Here is a 13,039-nt window from a genome sequence, read left to right as displayed (position 1 = left end):
CAGCAGCCCCCAGTCATGTGACTTGTGCTCTAAAAAACATCAGGAACACTTTACTGCTGCACTGCAAGTAGGAGTGATGTCATTAGCCCGCCCTCCTACAAGCTGAAGTAATGTAAACCGAGCCTTTTTTCTAGTCAGCCTGTTAATTGAACAATAGGCAGGTATCAAGATAACAGCTCTCACTGACAACTGTTCAGAAGGATTCTGCTGAATGGACTGAGAGGAGTTCTGTAGCTGCCTGCTGTTACCAGTGCTTTGCTCCACAGCCTTAGACCCTGGTAATAGTGGGCAGGGAGGAGAAAGGCAGTGTTGGGCTTGGAAATGTTAACAGAGCTATGGTAGTGAAGAGTGCAATTGTGAATTATTTATACCTCTTATAACAAAAGCGCAATGCCAAGACTGATGATAGGGAACAGAAAAGGGGAAAAAAAAAGGACATTCTCGAGAAGCAGGAAAAACTAAGAGGGATGAAGTGTAGGAAGGGTTAAATAGTTCAGGGTTGCTTTCTATAGTTTATCAATGAAGAGAGAAGGGAGTAGATAGTTATATATAAACACTGCAGGCACGGAGTGAGTCTGTGTGGGGGTGGGATAGCAGAGGGAACACGGTCACAGTTCTATCACCTTATCTTGTGACCAGCCTCAAACAAACAAATGAAGGCAGCAAGGAGTAAAATCTCCCCCCTCCCAACTCTGCAAACGCTATCAAAGGAATGCAGAGAGTAAATGTACCGAAGGGCAGGAGCTGTTTTAGTTTTCCTTTATGCAAAGGGCTGCTCGTGGACGCTGGAGAGCAAACCGGAAGTGGGAAGTGAAAGCAGTAGCTGCTCTGCATACCATGTGACCGCTCTCCTGGTGACATCACACGCATGAGCAGAGACGGGAGGGGGAGGACACAGAAGGGGAGTGCACAGATGGATCCTCATGTCGCAGCACGACTTGGCTTTCTACCAGAGGCTGGCTGCCTCCAAGCACACAGGTAATGCCGTGCCTGCTGTTAGTGTAGCCCTTGATGCATGTATAATGAGCAAATATGGAAGCCCCCATGACAAAATAAAAACTATAATAACTTATGTATTGAAATGTGAATTAACATTTTATTTGCCAGACAGTGTTTATTGAGGTGTACTTTTTAGAAAAAGGCAAAAAAAAAAAAAAGTTTAAAATGATGACAGATTCCCTTTAAGTATTGTAGCTAGAAAAGGACAGGCTGGGGGCAGATCGGAGGCAGGTCAGGAGCAGATCGACTAGTGCTTACAAATTTAACAGCAGCTACATTGCCAGTAAATATGTAATATCAATCCCCGGTCTTGGCTGATATTTCATTGGCTAGCCTGGTGAAATACCGACCAAGTGGCAACCTTATTTTCAGATGAGTGGACTTGCAGCTCAAACCCTTGCCCAGGTTAATATAGTCACAATATGATAAAGACTCTGGGAAACATTTACTAAAGGGCGAAGTGACTAACGCTGTCGATGATTAGCCAGCATGATGTCATTTCGTTGCTTTGCCGATTTACTAACGGGCGCAGGCGTCACTTCGCTAGAGAAGGAGATAGACGCTAGCGTTGCTTCGCACTCTAACACCAGGTGAATTTTGCTCTGGCGAATGGACATAACTGTACAAATTCACTAAGATGCGGATTTTACTGAACATTACCTCTTTCGCCAGACTTGCCTTTGCCAGCTCAGACCAGGCGAAGTGCAATGGAGTGCATAGGACTTCCTCAATTTTTAGTGGAAACATTTTCTAAGTCCCAAAATATGCTGGCGTCTTTTCCTTTTATCAGAGTGATAGCCTGCAAAAGTCCTTTAAAAAGTTTTTTGGATAACCAGGTTCCCCCCATTTTCTAAACATAAATGGAACATAAATATGGAACATAAACTATACAGTGGGCTCATGTGTAGGGCATTATAACAACTTTATTTTCTTTATTAAGGTTCCCTGGACTTGTGTATTGTAATGTATCTGCTGCAACATATCCGTCCATGCAACTTTATAATTTCCCGCCATATGCAAATTAGCCTCAGAGAAGACCTCTAACGAAGTTGCGCAGTATTGAATGCTAACGCATCTTTTTTTTTTGATTGCTGACGTTATGCTAGTGAAAATTCGCACGCATTCGGCTCCCTGGACTCAACTTCACATTTTAGTAAATTAGTCTGAGCGAATTTTTGCCTGGCGAAGTGTAGTGATGGGTGCGAAGCCGTCGCTGGTTAGTAAATTTCCACCTCTGTGGCACGACCTTTTTGAAAGAGGAAAGGGTATTTATTACTCGGAACATTTCTGTCCTTATCCTGCCTTTTCCATCTTGGAGCATGGCCCAAATCATTGCCTGTTCTTTGATAAACACCTTTTGTTCCTTTACAAAAGGAAAATGCAGCAGTGTCTTTTTTATATTTTGCTGCAGGACTAATGTTTAGGACCCCAGTCCTGACCTGTGCCCCATGAAAGAGATTGTGCAGCAAACATGACATTAGCCAGAGTAAAGAAATGTTGCACAAGGGTTCTCTTGTTTAAGTGAGAATGGAATTATGATGTGAACAAAATGCTTTCTCGGCTGTAATATGCTAATGTTGAAAAAATATATGAGAATATTGTTTTATTGTGAAGAGGAACCTTAAATCCCTCTGCTTTCCAGATAATCTATGCACTGCCCGCTAGGGAAAGTAGAGGCAGTTAAAATCCCAGAATCCATCACTTTTCAACGAAACAAGGTAAGGGAAGAGTCTCATTAAACGGGGGGGGGGGGGGCTGTACTGGTCCCTACCATGACAAATACACTATCATTGTTTCCTTAAAAAATATAAAAAATAAGGGGATATTTCCCCTTATAATGAAAAATGCAATTCACAAACATACACTCAAAACAAGAATGAAACATTAAGATATTTAAACAATAATTGGAAGTACTTTTATAATTGATACAAGTCCAGTACCATGTATACTATGCATAAACCCTTAACTTTCTCTAAAGTCAAGAGAATTTTACTTATAGAAAATACAGCGTTCTACCATTTTAAATCTGTGTTTCTTAGAGTAAGCTTCACAGGGCCCCTTGTGTCATTTATAAATGATGTAACATTCAGTTAATTGAATCAGAAAAAAAAAAAACATTTGCAATTGTGTATTATCTCACAGTACCAGATGCAGTCATGGGATCTATTATCTGAAAATCAATTACCCAGAATTCTCTAAAAACTGGCAATGCCATGTCCCACAGTGTATTATTTAAACATACAGTATGGCTTGGTATGCTGTTCTTCTTAATAATAATGACATTTCTTTGTAACTTGGTTTAGCTAAACCACCAAAAATCTCTTTGCAAACAAATGTACTTTATGTACAGAATCCAAAGCATTACAGGTAATACATCACACACCTGCAGATCACAACAGTGGGAATAAACTAACCTGCTTATTAGTTCAAGCGATGCATTGCAATGTTCACTCTTATTCCTTCTTGCCTATGTGCACGAAAAATTATTTTAATGCGCACATTTTAAAGGTTTGTGTATTTTTAAAAATGGTGTGCTCAGGTCAGAGTGAATACTAAATGTTTTGTTTTCACATGAAATTCTTTGAGCGCATGACAGTTTGTTAAAGGGAATATTGCTGCATTACCTAAAATAAGCAATTAACTGTGGATGGGTTAGTTGTCCCTTAAAGGAGAAGGAAAGTCTGGTTGCACTTGGAGGTGTGAAATGTTAGGCACCCCCAAGTGATTGTTCTATATATGTAATGTTATTTAGTTGTATACACACATTTACTTTATAGCGATGCGAAATATGCTGGCGCTTTATAAATAAATGTTGATAATAACTGTTTTGACTTACCTGAAACCCCGGACCGTTGCTCCTATAGACAGAAAACCGAACCAGCCAGGGGTTTTTCTAGCGAGCACCTTTTTTCCCCTGTGCAAACGCATGCACAGTAGAACGAAATAGCCGACATTTTAGTTAAAGTTCGACTTTTCGTTCTACTGCAAATGCACAACTGCGCAAAGAAAGAGGAAACAGGAAGAAGATCTCTGCGTGGTGCTCAATGGTATAACCCCGGGCCAGTGCAGTTTTCTTCAGATAGGAGCACTGGCCCGGGGTTTCACGTAAGTCAATACAATCACTTGGGGGTGCCTAACATTTGGCACTCCTTTAAACCTGGTTTTCCTCCCACCTCCCTCCTTTCCGCATGGTAGAAATTAATGCACTCTCACAATGACCTAAAAAATTAAAGGCACTTGACTTATAGATAACTCCCCCCAAACTTTTTTGTAAAACAAACCTCTTTCTGGCTTTTCACCCTCTTGCTTACAACCTGGCCACCATTGAACCTGGGCTATGGGTTCATTGTTCTGTGAGTTCTTGTATTATTTGCAGCATTAAAAAAACTAAATGAGATGGAGCATCACAAAGCCTCCATTTGAGAAGTCCCCAGGTTAAAAATAGATCAAATAAAAATAATTACTTTAACAGAGATGTCTTTAGAATATTATGATAGCTTAGAGCCTTAGAAAATGGACTCAAATTAAGGAGCCAATTTAAAAAAGGTCAGCATGAACATTTATATACATCTATACAATTTTTTGCCAGTTATTAATTTTTCTAATTTGGGAACTCAAAGATGCTGAAATTCAATCAAACTAATGGACACAGAAATGTTTCTATGATTCCACTAGAACATACTTAAGTATTCTCAAGAATTCTTACGCTTTGCCATAAGAGTGCATGGAAACCTTGGGAAATTCTCAAAAAACTTTTCACTTTTCAGGTATTTTTATGCTTGACAAAATAAAAGACGCAAGTGATTAAAAAAACAAACAAACAACTTTTGGACTTTGGATGAAAGAAAGGAAGCATTTCTCAACACAAGCCATTATTAGAAAATCTATCTCCTGGTGCACACATTTGCTGAGATTTTGATAAATGTTGCAAATCTTGCTACAGTTTTTAATTGTTTATGAAACAAAGATTAACTGCAATATGTGATGTAAAACATCTGTTACATTTACCCTTATATGCTAATGGACAGCAGGGTTAAGGGTTACAAGGCTCAAAACGGTTGAGGGAGTTCTCTTCTTGGTGGAGTTCTCACAATTATTCAGAATGAACACCTTTTAATACAATATTTATTGCCTATTTATTCAAAAGCTTTATTTATGGTTGCATCTGTATGATTCAATTATCTATCATAAAATACAGTATGTAGAAAATGTGAGTAATGAGCGATCGTACAACCAGTTAAGAAATTAGGCCCTGTGGATAGGGGAAACAGCAAAAATGATTCTTGGCCCTCATATGGTATGGGTACACACACACTTGGTGGGAATTGTTCTGGACCTCCCTGTAGACTTATAGTCCAGTGTTGTTATGTCACTATCTGGAACCAGTTAATATATTCAAGCATACATACTCTGCTGCTTGACATATGTATATTATCTTAAGCATCATAAACAGCAGGAAAAATTAACAACATTAAAGATTAATGTAAAAACTAAAATTTTACATCAAACATGGACCATTAGCCCCATCATACTCGGCAGGATCTCTCAAAAGCACAATACATTACACTTTGATCCATGTGTAAATGAATTACAAGGCATCCTTGACATGAGTATATAATTAATGATGCATAAAGCAAGGTACACTAACATTCCCCCTTGACACTGCAGATCTACGCATAAATCAATGCTTCCCCTTTAAGGCAGGAACGTGAGCGGTGACCTGCAATTCCTTAATATGACTGCCTTTGTTGCAGTGGATAACTGTCACACAAACAATGAGCACGAAAATTAGGACAATAATAATACATGCTTGTAACACATTATCTATATTTGGAAAGCTCAGACTTTCCAGGACACTGATCTAAACTATGGTCTATATTTGGCATAAGACTCTTTTTTGCAGAGGAACTGTTTGATCTCATGGGTGAAAACAAAGTGTCATCATTAAGATTGTAAAAAGACAGTGGTAGCTGAGCTATATATATCACAATAAAGCAGTTTACTATAAAATCAAATACACCTAACTAAACTTGCAGTGGAAGAGGAGCAGACTGCATATCACTTTTAAAGTGTTGCAGTTTTTGCTTTGAACAGATATGTTGGGGAAAAGAATTAACAAATGCTTTTCCAGCATCTCTATAATTATAATAAATTCCATGTTTACTGACACAAAATCTACACAAGTCGCTCAATCTACTAGAGGATAACCTTGTCTGCAAGGACATATCCAATAAAAGAATAGCAGGAGGAGGCTCTTAGGTCTCTACCTGAAAATAACTGACAAAAAACGAGAGTTGCAGTATAATTGGTATACCCAACGGATCGTCCATTGCCAAGCAGGCAATCAATCTTAGTTCTTAAAGGCAGGCAATTAGCCTTTCTGTAATGCAGACAAGTGGTATAGGAAAAGTAAACTTACATGGATGCTGACATTCTGTATTAAGGCTTTATGGAGATGTATTTGCAAAGGATTTATGGGCATTTGTTAAACTGTTTCACTGGAGGGAAATGAGAAAGGGGTTTTGGAAAATTATTTGTGTACAAAGACAATACAAATCTAATGCTTAATTGGAGGATGTGAAACACTGTGGGGAGAAGATACCGTGCTCAAAATCAGAAAAGGTTAAGCCACTGAGATGCCTATGATTAAGGGATCTTGTTCCTGAAATGCGTAAGGCTATATATACCTGCAGGATTCCGCAATAAACGTGCCTGAGCATACATGCACAAACAAATCCCAAAAGATGTGGAAAGAAGGTCAGGGACTACAGCTTGTAGAGTCAGGTAAATTGGTTGTTGGAAACAGGGTCAAAACAGTACAGGGAGATCAAAGAACTTCTTTTTTAAAGAAGGAACCAGCTAACTAAAGATTTCCTTTTTAATACACTTAATTTGCGTAGACTTTAATAAAATGCACTTGTCACTATATACATGGGACAGATTTCAGCCTCAAACCCTTAGGTGTGCATTGTTGGTTTGAAATCTGCACAGTGACAGGTTCAGGCACACACTGGCATAAAGGCATCAGCTGTGCAAAAAGATGCCCATTGACTTAAATGCATTTTGCAAATGTTTGCCTTTTCTTAGCAAAGCAAAATGGGACAGATTTGTCCATTACTAGTGGAATCTATGTACATAAAGGGGCAACGTTTCGGACACCTCCGGGTCCTTTGTCAAGGCTTGATAAAGGACCCGGAGGGGTCCGAAAGGTTGCCCCTTTGTGATGTATACTTTGGGCTTCAAATAAATCACCATTTGGACACAATTGCAACTAACAGGTGTGCATCCGAATTTCTTTTGTCATTTACCCATTGACCCTTATGCGAGGGAAGGGTCTTCCGGATAAGCACCCTACACTTACAACAAGTGTGTTGGGATTAGGTTGAGCTCTCCATGTTCGTGCATTGTACTTTAACCTGAGCACAAAGCATACCATTCAGTTGGTGTTAATTTTGTTAAGAGTCTAACCTATCATTTCACACAAAAATAACAGTACACTCAATTAATAGCAGCTATTATGGTGCTGCTTTACTAATTAGTAGAATAATTATGTCTATAATATTCCAAATGTCATCTTTTGTATACAGCAAGAATTTCCTTGGTTGATTGTATCCTGTGATAAAATGCCTAAAGCAAGTGGGATGAACATGATAATATCTTGAATAGCCTCAACCCTGTCAGCATTTCCTGTCAAAGGGCAAGTAGAAGATAATGACCAACTCCCTGTAACTTGGAAGCATTAAACAATCAAGCTGGAATAGGAGAAAATCAGCAGGTGACTGCTCTGCTGCAGAGAAAACCATCAGCTTAACACCAGACCAAAAAAAAAAAACAGTAGCCTGCTGCATTGCTTTTGATAAAATCAGCAGCATGTGCCCTTTTACTTTGCTATTATTATCTTTTATTTATTTAGAGCCATTTTGCAGTGCTCTACAAAAGTGAAATAACCACACAGCCTTGATCATGATAACTTACTCTCAAAAAAAAAAAGCTCCTGAAATATTAAAATATTAATTTCTGCATGGGTCATTTTGTTCAGATTTTTTGCTTTTGTTATAATTTCCTTTTTAGTAACAAATCTATTAAATCAACAAAAGGGGACATATTGCCTTTTGTTGTGATTTTGCGGGAACATCTTAAAATGGTTTAATCACCATTAATGGGCTTATTAAAATTAATGTAAACAAGGAGCCAGGGCCAGATGGCATACACCCCTGGGTTCTAAGAGAGCTTAGTTCAGTTTTAGACTGGCCCCTATTTCTGATTTTATCAAATTCACTTTCATCTGGTATGGTAACTATGAATTGGAGTAAAACTGATGTCATTCCAATATTTAAAAAGGGATTACGATCACAACCTGGCAATTATAGGTCAGTAAGTTTGACATCTGTGGTGGGCAAATTATTTGAAGGCTTGTTAAGGGATCATATTCAAAATTTTGTCCTAGTGAATGGCATTATGAGCAGCAATCAGCATGGCTTTATGAAGGATAGGTCATGTCAGACAAAATTGATTGCTTTTCATGATGAGTTAAATAAATGCAGGACAGTGAGGGAGCAGTAGATGTGATATATTTGGATTTTGACAAAGTGTGTGAGATGGTTCCACACAAAACAACTGCTTTTTTAACTAAGGTCTGTTGGGCTTAATGAAGTCATTTGCACATGGATAGGAAACTGGCTACAGGGGGTTACTGGTAATGGGTTAATGCTACATTGGAGTAAGGTTCATAGTGGGGTACCTCAGGGCTTGGTATTGGGTCCACTTTTCACATTAATGAGGGGAGGTTATTGTAAGTAATGTATAAGTGTTTGCAGATGACACAAAACTATCCATCCAGGATTCAGCATCCTTGCAACAGGATCTTGACAATCTGGGCAGCTAAGTGGCAAATGAGATTCAATGTTGATAAATGTAAATCATGCACCTGGGATGTAAAAATATACAAGCCACTTATACCCTTAATGGGACTGCACTAGGCAAATCCATAATGGAGAAGTACCTTGGAGTCCTTGTAGATAATAAACTTGGCTGTAGCAACCAATGCCAGTCAGCAGCATCAAGGGCAAATAAGGTCTTGAGCTGTATTAAAAGGGCCATTGATTCATGGCAGAAAGGGGTCATTCTTCAACTGTATAGAGCACTGGTAAGGCTCCATTTATAATATACAGGTTCCAATTAGATATTCAGAATGTTTTTTTTACAGTGAGAGCTGTGGAAATATGGAATTCTCTTCCTAAATCAGTCATACAGGTTGATACATTAGATAGCTTTAAGAAGGGGTTGGATGGCTTGTACTATGAGCTATCTTCCATAACGCTGTATTCCCTATACAGCGTTATGGAAGATAGCTCATAGTACAAGTTGATCCAGGGACTAGTCTGTTTGCTATTTTGGAGTCAGGGAGGAATTTTTCCCCTTCTGAGGCAAATTGGAGAGGCTGCAAAACTCGCAATTAGGCAGGTTAAAATAGAGTTAAAAGGTTGAACTTGATGGATGTGTGTCTTTTTTTCCACGAATAAACTTCACAATTTAAAAAAAAACTAATGTTTGCTGATTTATTAAAAAATTCAAATAAACCTCCATTTTGAGTTTATAAGCTCAAACAACTTGAATTTGTAAATTTACAAGCTAACGGGCTGAGTTTTGCCAAGAACATCCAATTGACTTCTATATGAACTCACAAGCTTTTTACATGATGAAGTTCTACATTCAGATTTTTTATGTTAAATTTTTGTGCTTAATAAATACCAAACATTCAAGTTTTTTAAAAATAAAACTTGAAATTGTACAAAAAATTAAATTGTGACAAACATTTGAATTCGAACTTTGATAAATCATCCCCTAAGTATTGTTGTGTGATAAAACACAGTTGTGAAAAAAAACTGGGATCGTAGAAAATAAAATGCTGCTGTTTTTCTTAATAAATATGGATATGAAGTTATTTTGCTGATTTTGCCAGTCTTGAGATATGACCATATTTTTTCCAAATGAACAATTCCAACAGACCCCTTTTCTCACTATAATCTTAATCTGTACTCTTTTCCCGCCTACAACCACAACTTCTTACCTACTTGGTTGTGAATACTATTATTTTTTAGATTTTATTATATGCAAAGGGAAGATTATTTTATGTTTACCTATGGGAATTTCACCTTGTTAAGTGAAATTTAGTAGAAACGTGTTTTGCATATGAATTTTAGTACTTTAATAAACAATGATGGGAAAGCTGCCTTTATATCCAGATAATCATAAATGGAATAATGAGTAGCTGCCAACTGTAGTTGCATTAATGATCTACAGCCTGCTATAAAGCATGAAGATATTTTTAATCTGTAGCTCTCTCCTGTAAATAAATAAATAACTATACATAAAAATACCTGAAAAACCTGTGCGTAATATCATCGATTCAATGACGAAAGTTTTATTTTGCTAACATAACATTTTCAATACTTTTTCTTGTATGGAGTAGTGTGCTTCTAGGTACTCTTGTAATTGTCTCCATTTCTTTTCCGGCTATTAAATGTCCTGTTTTTATTTTATGACAGAGATACTCAGTAATGGGAGCAAGAGTTCAGCACAGAAGGGGCAGGATCAATAACATTCATCCCAATGGTTCATTGATCTCTGTTATACTGCTGTGCATTGAGACTTTAATAGGTTTAAAAGGGTTCTTACACAATTACTTGTTACAATTCCATGACATTTGTGCACACTTATGTTTTAAAGTTTAATAGCAATAAAAAAAATTACGATTCATATTTTCTCTGCCACCTTCCCTACCTCTTTGCCTCTGGTCTGCTGCCTGCTCCTGATCTCTGACCTGCTGATTAGGCTTTGCACATTGTCTGTTTGGAACATTTAAAGAATCATAACACACTGATTTCACCATGTTTTTCATATATAGGCTCCATCTTGCCTGTTCAATACCTGAATCTCCTGACATTTATGATAAGAAATCAGAGAGATATTTACTGTGCAAGATAAAAAAACGTACTGGAAAAAATTGCATGGTGTACAATACTTGCATAAATGATGAGAGACAGAATGCAATATTTACCTTCCATGGCATACTTCATATCTTGTGCAAACAGATTCCACATGACTTCTGCACTAAGTTTACCCATATTTAGCTCCTGAGGGAACCTAGAAATAATAGCATTTAATTAGTTAATTGGGTTGATAAACAATAAAAATAAGCAAGAGTTGATGTGGGAAGCTATAGGTGTCTGGGATGCCAGTAAAATCTAGGACATTTTAAAACTTAGCCTTCCACAAGAAGTATTTTTTGTTGGATGCTTATCAAAATTATAGCTTATGAAGAATAAGAAAATATGGGTAAAAAAACAATGGAAGTTTCATGTCCATATGTGTAAATCCTGTCCTTGCTTTTGTAAATTAGATCACACACACAGATTAGATCATACATTAATGCAGAATAACACAGCACTTGTGCAAGTGTGGCACAAAAAAATGACTGTATCAAGTAAGATTCAGAATTAGAATTGCTAAAAATGTGTTTTCGGCTGACTTTTAACAATACTGATCTTTAACGTGGGCCAACAGTTAAAAACAGTTGAAATTTGAACTTTCTTTATCAGAAAGAATTGGAAAGTTTTCTTTATAAACAATGACCAAATATATTAGAATCTCACTATTTTAAAGATAACATTTTTCAAGGTAAATTGTAGGCCATCTCATCATTAATAAAAAAAGGATTCCTGTATTGTTCAATGTTTCAGATATTTTTCCTATATCTATTATTAGCTCTTGCTTTGGGCATCCCTTCTTATGTGCCAAACTATCATGAAAGATGGTTTAAGTCTCTCTATTCTTCATTTATCTCATTTGTTGGAAAACTTGGTTCTTACATTCAATTTTATCAACATCTCTCTGTTGAAGTCGTCCACATTGACCACTCCTTCCTAATGCAGGCAGTCCCCGGGTTATATACGAGATAGGGTCTGTAGGTTTGTTCTTAAGTTGAATTTGTATGTAAGTTGAAACATTGGCATGGGGTTTAAAGTTGGAACCCTACAACCAAAACCTGGGGTTTTCTGGATAATTGATTTTAATAGCCATAATTTGGATCAGAATGCTTAAATAATTAAATATACCCAACATGATAGTTTTGCCTCCAATATGGATTTATTATATCTTACAAAGAAAAATATTTTTTTAAAATTTATTAAAAGGCAGTCTAGTGGAGATGGGCTTCCCATAATACAACATTTCAAAATGCTTTCTATGTAATTAAACTGCACAAAAAACTTTTATAGGCATCAGTGGAGGCCTTTCTAATTTCCTTAATGTTCCATTAATAATTTAGAATGGAAAGATATTTTGATTGTTTTCCCATCTGATTATAATCAAAAATTGTTTTATCACATTACATGATGGCATTGTATGTCTCTCAAAATTATTTTGACACAGACAGAAAATTTTAAGGCATCCAATTTCCAAGGAACAATCTGATAGCATAAAGCTATTATAAACTCTGTAAATAATACTTTTGCTTGATTCTAAAGACTTGATGCTGCACAGTGCTATAATGGCAATTGTTTGAAAACATTTTCAGTGTAATAAAGCCATTTGAAAAACATCTTTTTCTTTGAGATCACTATCCTGAAATTGCATGTCAGGAAGAGTAAAGCATCTTACTACTGGACCTACACCAAATATTATGCAATGCAATAATACAAAATAGGGCATTCTGAATTGTTAAACATTATGTTATGATTATTTCATCAGAGAGGAATACGTGGTGCAAAACAGTTACAGTTTTAAATAATATAATAATAGCTTTGAAAACTAAATATTTTATGTAACTTCATCACAGATAGAGACAATTACATTTCTTCTGATATTGTTGCTTGTTTTGGAATTAATTTCTAGAAATAATGGATTCTAAGCAAGGATAGTCCTGCAACATTTTTATATTAAAATAATAGGCAAACTACATTTTCAACAAAATCCCTATTTATTGTGTTGGGCAAAAGTATACAGTATTTAGGTGTGTACTGAACCTTTAAAGGAAAAC

The 13,039-nt window shown here is 36.7% G+C and overlaps 1 protein-coding gene across 3 annotated transcripts in view; it reads right to left on the bottom strand.

Annotated features, from left to right (window-relative positions):
* The window catches only part of LOC108712323 (protein unc-13 homolog C-like), a 253,359-nt gene that overhangs the window by 86,174 nt on the left and 154,146 nt on the right, over window positions 1-13,039 (bottom strand). For all 3 annotated transcript variants that reach the window (XM_041588308.1, XM_041588310.1, XM_041588309.1), the window contains exon 19: window positions 11,060-11,145. In XM_041588308.1, the coding sequence (XP_041444242.1) occupies window positions 11,060-11,145 (86 nt within the window). The remainder of the gene's footprint in view (window positions 1-11,059; window positions 11,146-13,039) is intronic.

The sequence above is a fragment of the Xenopus laevis genome, chromosome 3S (genome assembly GCF_017654675.1).
Source record: "Xenopus laevis strain J_2021 chromosome 3S, Xenopus_laevis_v10.1, whole genome shotgun sequence".
NCBI classification, from domain to species: Eukaryota; Metazoa; Chordata; class Amphibia; order Anura; family Pipidae; genus Xenopus; species Xenopus laevis.
This window is presented reverse-complemented; position numbering and strand designations above follow the sequence as displayed.